This window comes from Cynara cardunculus (genome assembly GCF_001531365.2).
Source record: "Cynara cardunculus var. scolymus isolate 2C chromosome LG 6, CcrdV1, whole genome shotgun sequence".
NCBI lineage: Eukaryota > Viridiplantae > Streptophyta > Magnoliopsida > Asterales > Asteraceae > Cynara > Cynara cardunculus.
The window spans coordinates 2,311,768-2,321,786 of NC_037533.1; the positions used below are offsets into that span (position 1 = coordinate 2,311,768).

At 30.6% G+C, this 10,019-nt stretch overlaps 1 protein-coding gene across 1 annotated transcript in view; it reads right to left on the reverse strand.

Moving 5' to 3' along the window:
- Positions 1-3: 3 nt before the first annotated feature.
- Positions 4-10,019, reverse strand: part of LOC112514746 (serine carboxypeptidase-like 11) — a gene marked incomplete at its 3' end in the record, with an annotated part of 15,157 nt that continues 5,141 nt past the window's right edge. Inside the window, exons 4-14 of the mRNA XM_025121349.1 lie at positions 6,049-6,171; positions 5,384-5,486; positions 5,197-5,234; positions 3,589-3,687; positions 2,956-3,048; positions 2,741-2,866; positions 1,607-1,678; positions 1,418-1,536; positions 729-842; positions 607-652; positions 4-60 (exon numbers count right to left, since the gene is read on the reverse strand). Coding sequence (XP_024977117.1) covers positions 4-60; positions 607-652; positions 729-842; positions 1,418-1,536; positions 1,607-1,678; positions 2,741-2,866; positions 2,956-3,048; positions 3,589-3,687; positions 5,197-5,234; positions 5,384-5,486; positions 6,049-6,171 — 990 coding nt within the window. The remainder of the gene's footprint in view (positions 61-606; positions 653-728; positions 843-1,417; positions 1,537-1,606; positions 1,679-2,740; positions 2,867-2,955; positions 3,049-3,588; positions 3,688-5,196; positions 5,235-5,383; positions 5,487-6,048; positions 6,172-10,019) is intronic.

Genomic DNA, 10,019 nt, shown 5'->3' on the forward strand with positions numbered 1-10,019 from the left:
CCTCTTAAACATCGCAAAGCTTTCTTCAGGCTTAGACTCAGGGGCAACATGCCCACCACCCTGCAATCGTACAAAACTACTTCACTTAACAACAATTATTCTCACTTCAAATGATAATACGCTACAACAAGATTGGGTTTATAGAACATTCTCAATTTTTAAGCGTCCTAATAGACCTCTTTATAGGACTTAATTTATAGGACCAAAAATATAAATTGTCATATCTAAAGGCGTTGTAATAAGTTTATATGACGTTTTTAGACGTCGTAATAAGTTTTTTAGGACACTTTTAATATAAAGCGTCCCATTAGCAACTTTATAGAACACTATTTGAAAAAATGTCCTATAAAACAAGTGTTTAATAAAAAAAATGAGTTTATAGGACACTTTTGAGTTGCTAATGTGACATTTTGTATTAAAAATGTCCTGAAAAACTTGTTAAGACGCCAAAAAACGTCATATAAACTTATTACAAACACGTTTAAATATGACACTTTATATTTTGATCTTATAAATTAAGTCCTAAAAAGTGGTCTATTGAAATGCTTAGAGATTCGGGGTGTCCTATAAAATCAAATTTGTTGTAATGACACTTAGGTTGCTTGCCTTCACAGTAGCGTATGTCATCATATTGGAATAACTCTCTGTGTACCTATTCAAACACCATAACACAACTTCAATACATTTGATTATATCATGGAAAAGAAACCAAATGTAACATGCATTACCCAGCAATTTGACCGCGAAGCTTCCAGGATCGCCATCGATCAGTGACTGTGTAGTTCAGATCTTTTATCCATGCATGAGTTGATTGGTACGGAATAACCATATCATGATCACCACTGTTGTAACTTATACAAGTTCAGTTACATGCTTCAACATACTACAACAAAATTGGGTTTATAAGATGCCCCCAATCTAGAAGTGTCCCAATAGACCGCTGCTTTATAGGACTTAATTTTATAGTACCAAAATATAAAGCGTCCTATCTAAAGGCGTTGTAATGAGTTTATATGACGCTTTTAGGCGTTGTAATGAGTTTATATGACGCTTTTAGGCGTCTTAACAAGTTTTTKAGAACATTTTTAATACAAAGTGTCGCGTTAGCAACTTTATAGGACACTTTTGAGAAAGTGTCCTATAAACTCAATTGTTTATAGGACAGTTTTTCAAATAGTGTCCTACAAAGTTGATAATGGGGCGTTTTATATTAAAAGTGTCCTAAAAAACTTATTACGACGTCAAAAAAACGTCATATAAACTCAATACAACACTTTAGATAGGACACTCTATTTTATTGGTCCTATAAACTAAGTAGCTATAAAGAGGTCTATAGGACGATTAGAATTTGAGAGTGTCCTATAAACCCCATTTTGCTGTAGTGACATCATTTTATGTTGTAAAAAAAGATGATGACCTATATACGAGAGCCCGAAAACCCTTTTTGCTGAGATTTTGATGATAAGGTCTAACATCCTCCAGTATTTTGGTGAAACGTAAATCCGAACTACATCTTACCCAATGCCCTATGCTTCCCTGTGTTATTGTAGAATCTGTGAGCAACACTACAACTCTATGGATCGTGTAGTATAATATACAGGAATACCTTCTGAACATGGAGAGCCTCTCTAACATTGGCATCATTAGCCCAATATTCCATTAGAATGTTAAGATCCTCCTGCATCCATAAATAACTTGCTTTGCCTTACAAGTAGGTTCACTTTGCTAGTTGTCACTACAACAAAATCGGGTTTATAAGACACTCCCAATTTCTAAGTGTCCTAATAGACCTCTTTATAGGACTTAGTTTATAGGACCAAAAAAATAAAGTGTGGCGTTGTAATAAGTTTATATGACGTTTTTTTGTCGTCGTAATAAGTTTTTTAGGACACTTTTAATGTAAAGCGTTTGATTAGCAACTTTATAGGACACTATTTGAAAAACAGCCCTATTAAAAACAAATGTCCTATAAAAAATTGAGTTTGTAGGACAATTTCTCAAAAGTGTCCTATAAAGTTGCTAATGGAACACTTTATATTAAAAATGTCCTAAAAACTTGTTAAGACGTCCAAAAGCGTCATATAAACTTATTACAACACGTTTAAATAAGACTCTTTATATTTTGGTCCTATAATTTAAGTCCTACAAAGCGGTCTATTAGGACGCTTAGAGATTGATGACGTCCAATAAACCCAATTTTGTTGTAGTGTGTTTCATTAACTTAGCTCTAAGAAATGTGGTGGTAAGGGTTTTAAGGGTAATAAGGATTAGAGTCACTACAACAAAATCGGGTTTATAGGAGCTCCCAATTTCTAAGTGTCCTAATAGACCTCTTTATAGGACTTAATTTACAGGACCAAAAAATTAAAATGTCCTATCTAAAGCGTTGTAATAAGTTTATATGACGTTTTTTTGACGTCGTAATAAGTTTTTAGGACACTTTTAATATAAAGCGTCTCATTAGCAACTTTATAGGATACTATTTGAAAAACTGTCCTATTAAAAACAAATGTCCTATAAAAAATTGAGTTTGTAGGATACTTTTGAGCTAATGCGACACTTCGTATTAAAAATGACCTAAAAACTTGTTAAGACGTCCAAAAGCGTCATATAAATTTATTACAACACCTTTAGATAGAACTCTTTATATTTTGGTCCTATAAATTAAGTTCTATAAAACGGTCTATTAGGACGCTTACCGATTTCGTTATAGTAAGGATTAGAGAGTACAGAAACTTACTTGACAGTAGAATCCAGAAAAAGGTTGTTGCTCTTCAAATTGCATTTCACTTGGCAGTTTGATTGGCAATGTAGAAGCACTACAATTTGGTTCCAAAATATGGGGTTTTTCTATCCCATCTATGCACTACAAGTAAGTTGATGGTTTAGTTTTCTGTGTCTTTTCTTTGTGTCTCTCAAGATCGATTTATGATCAATGTAAAAGAGTTAAAGAACCTGTTCGTATGACTCAAGATTTTTCCGACATGCTACATTGTTGACGCTTATATATTCTGATCGATACTCTCCATGACAGCTATCGAGCAACGACTATACAGACATGGGCAATGAAGAGAATCATATGTCAAAACACTACAACAAAATTGGGTTTATAGGAAGCTCCCAATAGACCGCTTTATAGGACTTAATTTATAGGAACAAAATATAAAACGCTCTATCTAAATTTGTTGTAATAAGTTTATATGACGCTTTTGGGCGTCTTAACAAGTTTTTTAAGACATTTTCATTACAAAGTGTCGCATTAACAACTTTATAGAACACTTTTGAGAAAGTGTCCTATAAACTCAATTTCTTATAGGACAGTTTTTCAAGTAATGTCCTATAAAGTTGCTAATGGGACGCTTTATATTAAAAGTGTTCTAAAAAACTTATTACGACGTCAAAAAAACGTCATATAAACTTATTACAACGCCTTTAGTTAGACGCTTTATTTTTTTGGTTATATAAACTAAGTCTTATAAAGAAGTCTATTAGGACGTTTAAAAATTGGGAGTGTCCTATAAACCCGATTTTGTTGTAACGAAATAATAAACAAAACTAGGGGATAGCAGTCATAGGAATAGAACAAACCTTATAGAGTTCATCTGAAATAAGTCCCATACCATTAGCAAAACGAATGTCAAAATTATTCTCATTTGGAAAGGTCCTGGGGTTACCAAGCACATAACCCTGTTGCACAAAACTAATTGTACTGAAGTGATGTGAAAGAAGATACGATGATATCTTATAAAAATTCAAAAATCAATACTATAACAAAACTGAGTTTATAGGACACTCGTAAATTTTAAGAGTTCTAATAGACCTCTTTATAGGACTTAGTTTATAGGACCAAAAAAATAAATTGTCCTATCTAAAGGCGTTGCAATAAGTTTATATGACGTTTTTTGACGTCGTAATAAGTTTTTTAGGACACTTTTAATATAAAGCGTCCTATTAGCAACTTTATAGAACACTATTTGAAAAATTGTCCTATAAAAATTGAGTTTGTAGGACATTTTTTTATATTTTGGTCCTATAAATTAAGTCTTGTAAAACAGTCTATTGGGACGCTTAGAGATCAAGGGTGTCCTATAAACCCAATTTTGTTGTAGTGTATCTTATAAAAATTCAAAAACCAATTAACACTACAACAAAATTGGGTTTATTGGACACTCACAAATTTTAAGCATCCTAATAGACCACTTTATAGGACCAAAAACTAAAGTGTCCTATTTAAAAGCGTTGTAATAAGTTTATACGACGCATTTTGTCGTCGTAATAAGTTTTTTAGGACACTTTTAGTATAAAGCGTTCAATTAGCAACTTTATAGGACACTATTTGAAAAATTGTCCTATAAAAACAAGTGTCCTATAAAAAATTCAGTTTCTAGGACACTTTCTCAAAAGTGTCTTATAAAGTTGCTAATACGACACTTTGTATTAAAAATGTCATAAAATACTTGTTCAGACGACCAAAAACGTCATATAAACTTATTACAACACCTTTAGATAGAACGTTATATATCCTATAACACTACAACAAAATTGGGTTTATAGGACGCCCCCAATCTCGAAATGTCCCAATAGACCGCTTTATAGGACTTAATTTATATGACCAAAATATAAAGCGTCCTATCTAAAGGTGTTGAGCGTCTTAACAAGTTTTTTAGGACATTTTTAATACAAAGGGTCGTATTAGCAACTTTATAGGACATTTTTGAAAAATTGTCCTATAAAATCAGTTTTTTATAGGACACTTGTTTTTATAGGACAATTTTTCAAATAGTGTCTTATAAAGTTGATAATGAGACGTTTTATACTAAAAGTTTTCCTAAAAAACTTATTACGACATCAAAAAATGTCACATAAACTTAATGCAACACCTTTAGATAGGACACTTTATTTTTTTGGTCTTATAAACTAAGTCCTATAAAGAGGTCTATTAGGACGCTTAGAATTTGGAAGTGTCCTATAAACTCGATTTTGTTGTAGTGTAAATTAAGTCTTATAAAGCGGTCTATTGGGACGCTTAGAGATCGGGGGTGTCCTATAAACTCAATTTTGTTGTAGTGGAACAAAGGTCAATCCAAATTGCTCTTGTAAAAGATCTGCTACAGAATGAATACATATAATTGATAGCTCGTAATGTATGAGTCACATTTTTCATAATGTAAAATTTGAGGGAATAGCAATAAACACCTTCATATTGATGCGAGGCTCGTTGCCAACGTCATTTCCTGCATACAAATTGCAAGATACGATACGGTACGTTATGTTAAATTTTCAAGTTCTCACATTCTTGTTATAACGAATGGCACCACCGTTGCATTTTAATCGACGTATGTGTGCTAATAATACAAACAAAGGAAAGACCGAAAAGGGTTACCATTTGATATCAGTTGTGCGATAGCAGGGATTGGTATTCCAGAGTACGAGTCTCCTCCAATGTAGAAAGGGTTGGAAACGAACCCTGGATGACTTTTTAACCACTACAAAATGCTTCTGTATGTAAACAAAACTTGCAAACACAAAAACCAATATATTTGAATTTCAATATGTCACTACAACAAAATTGAGTTTATAGGACACCCTCAATCTCTAAGCGTCCCAATAGACCGTTTTATAAGACTTAATTTATATGACCAAAATAGAAAACGTCATATCTAAAGGTGTTGTAATAAGTTTATATGACGCTTTTAGGAGTTTTAACAAGGTTTTTTAGGACATTTTTAATACAAAGTGTCGCATTAGCAACTTTATATGACACTTTTGAGAAAGTGTCCTATAAACTCATTTTTTTATAGGACGGTTTTTCAATAATGTCCTATAAAGTTGCTAATGGGACACTTTTAAAAACATCATATAAACTTATTACAACTAGATAGGACGTTTTGTTTTTTTGGTTCTATAAACTAAGTCTTATAAAGAGGTCTACTAAGACGCTTAGAAATTGGGAGTGTCCTATAAACCCAATTTTGTTGTAGTGCGTTATTCTAATTGGTCGGATCTAACACGTACGTCATACTGTCCATGAACACATCTAAACTTTACCTTTCTCATAAATTCATAGGCGTGTTTAGCGAGTTGAAGGTCATTAGAATGAGTGGCACGAGTCGTTGTTGCGTATGAGAATCCCGTACCAACAGGAATATCAAGAAATATTATGCTTGCCATCTGCGTTAAGTACAATGAAATTCCCATACCATCAGAGATCAAGATGTTCACATGCATACCTAATTGCTATGTAACACCTAAACAATTGAAGTCGTGGAAGAAGTATAGTAAGCCATAAACCAGCTACAGGAAAACCTTAATCCACAAACATATTTTATATATATATATGTGGTATATTTCAAATGCAATCATGTCCATTTGTATAACCAATGCAACTCAATCATTTGAGATATATATGAAAATGATAAGAGTTCATTTATTATGATTTGAATATTTATGGAAGATGACTAGAGCTCATTAATTATAATCAATACTTTATATTATGAAACAATCAATTTTTTTATGAAATCACATATTCATCAAATTAAATGGATGGTTGAGATTGAATTGTATTGGTTGTACAAATATAAAGGGTTGTATAATAACTCACACACACACACATATATATATATATATATACATATATACATAGGGGTTGGATTCCAATGAGAAAAAGAGCTATGGTGAAAATGGAGAACAAAACCTACATATAACTTTAAGTCTTCAACTACTTTTGTTTATATATTTATATCATTATGATAGAAACTTTAACAGATTCATGTATGCGAAAGTGACTAAAAGTAAAGATAAAGATAAATGATGTGGTTAAATGACTTAATTAAGTTAGAAGAATTGTTTTAATCATTTTCACCTTAACTTTTATTCTTACACGACCCGTATCTACATATATATATATATATATATATCTACATATATACATATAGAGAGAGAGAGAGAGAGAGAGTACTTCCATTAGGAACCTAAAATTAATTTGGAACCTGGGAACCACCCACAAGGAGCTATGTGTCTCTCTTTGGGATGAAAATTCATTATGAATAACATATTCATGTTGACAATAGAATTGTAACTTGTTTATCATTAATCACAAATTTATGATGAATATAAATATGTTATTCATTATAAATCATATTTTCATGATGAATATGTCAGGTCTCATGCTATTGGCGGTTCTTAGGTTCCTAATCAATTTTAGGTTCTTAACATAACCTTCTCCTATAAATAATCAATTTTAGGTTCTTAACATAACATTCTCCTATATATATATTACATATATATTGGTATGTTCAAATAAAAAGGTTAAATACAGTGAGGACTACCTGGTCACATTGACCAAGTCGCCCATGTCCCTCTTGGACATGTTGTATCACTTGTGATCTTGGAACTTCCTTCTCACAAATTTACTGATTTTTCACACCATAATACTTATACAATATATATGTGTGTGTGTGTGTGCGCACGCACGCACACATGTGGTGATAGAGACACACACAAAGAGACAGAGACAGAGTTAGGTTCAAATAAGAAATAACTGACCATAAAGTCGATTTTAAAATAATACAACCTTCAGATTCATATAATGGATTCTTTTACATTAAATAACATTCTATATTCATATGTGAACCGGATATTGTAACATTAGATAACATTCTCGTTTCATACATGAATAGATGTTGCTATTTTTAATAACATATATGTGAATAGAAATTGTTACATCAAATAATATTTTGGTTTGATATCTAAAATGGATGAATCAAGTTTTTGTATAGTAACATTTATACATGAATACAACAACCAACATAATAAAATACAGTGTTAATCGATTTAAAATATATATATAACAATATGAATATCATACTTATTCGTTTTGTATAATTTATTTAGTTTTAATTTTTAGCAAATTATAAATATTTTGGATTTAAAAAGAAGGGTTAGTACGTTTTAATTTATAAATAAAGTTTTATTAGAGGCTTAATTTTGACAATCGTTTTTCTAACCCCGTATGAGTGTTAAAAAACAGTTGTTTCAAACCGATCAAACCAAGTCAAACTGGACAGTTTTTACCAGTTTGAAACGGTCTGACGGTCCACAAGGGGATTTTTATTCCTCATTAGATTTGAACCTGGGACCTCTTGGTACTTTTGACCTTTGGAGACAAGCTCAAATCAATCAGGCACCACCTTTGTGATAAACCTTAATTAATGTTGGAAGACCATTAATAAAATACTATGAACAACAAAACCTTCATATAACTTCAACTACTTTTATTTATATATTTATATCATTATGATAGAAATTTTATTAAATTCATGCATACGAAAGTGACTAAAAGTAAAGATAAAGATAAATAATGTGGTTGCAAGACTTAAGGTATTTGAAAGAAAATGAAGTTATATTAAAACGAGAAGAATTGTTTTGATCATTTTCACCCTAACTTTTATTATTACATGACCCACATCTACATATATAAATATATATATATATATATAGATATATATATATAGAGAGAGAGAGAGAGAGAGAGATAGAGATAGAAGAGAGAGAGAGAGAGTACTATTAAGAATCTAAAATTAATTTGGAACCTGGGAACCACCTACAAAGCGCCATGTGTCCCTCTTTGGGAAGAAAATTTATTATGAATAACACATTCATGTTGACAATGAAATTGTATCTTGTTTATCATGAATCACAACTTCATGGTGATATAGATGTGTTATTCATAATAAATCATATTTTCATGATGAATAAAGCATCCATATTCCTGATGAATATGTCAGGTATCATGCTATTGGCGGTTCTCAGGTTCCTAATATAGCATTCTCATATATATATATATATATATATATATATATATATATATATTACATATATAGTGGTAGGTTCAAATAAGACGGCTAAATATAATGTCCTATAAAGTTGCTAATGAGACATTTTATATAAAAAGTGTCATAAAAAACTTATTACGACGTAAAAAAACGTCGTATAAACTTATTACAACACCTTTAGATATGACACTTAATTTTTTTGGTCATATAAACTAAGTCCTATAAAGAGGTCTATTAGGACGCTTAGAAATTGGGAATGTCCTATAAACCCGATTTTGTTGTAGTGTGATGAGATCGTAGCATCTTCTGTACCAGGCTACCAGCTCTCCTATTAAATTTTAGATTTTACGTAACTTGGGATCACGTGAGAAATTATAATTTTAATCAAATATTATTGAAAAGTTCATTGTAAAGACGGTAACTTTATACAATATAAAGTTATATTTATTGGTTTCACACAAAGTCTACATTATACTGTGAAGGTTTACATAACATATCTTACGAAAATGGATGTTTTTTCACAGGAAGCCAACCACCCTTCTGTTAACTATGTGTGTTTTGTGACCACATGTAATTTCAGTGTAAAATTATATGCGATATAACTGTTCTTGTGTTTTTTCTTAATAGTCATGTTATCATTTGAATGTTTACCCATGCAATGCAACGAGATGCAATATTTTATTGTAAATTGAGAATAAAAAGTCAATATAGTACATAATTTATAAAAAAAAAAATACTAATTTTTTGTTTGATTACACTAGAAATTGAAAGTAGTGGTTGAACCTGCCTCTTTGACTTACTTAAAGACAGATTAAAGACTATATTACGAAAGGTTTTTATTTAAGATTGATATATATATATATATATATATATATATATATATATATATACACTAGTATTTGACAAAAATCTTAAAAAATATTTTTTATGCATAAAGTATTGCTTATTAATGTATATTACTTAAAATTCAAGATTACAAGTAAATTGTGCATAAGTACAACTTATTAAAGCTTCATTTTGAATTTGTGTAACTAACTATAGATAAACACAATCAAATACGGGATAGACATCTCATTTTAAATATAAAAAATTTAAACTATAATTAGGATAATTATTAATTATAACAAAATACTTAATTATTATCTTTATAAAGATTATATTATTAAAAAATAAATAAATTACTTT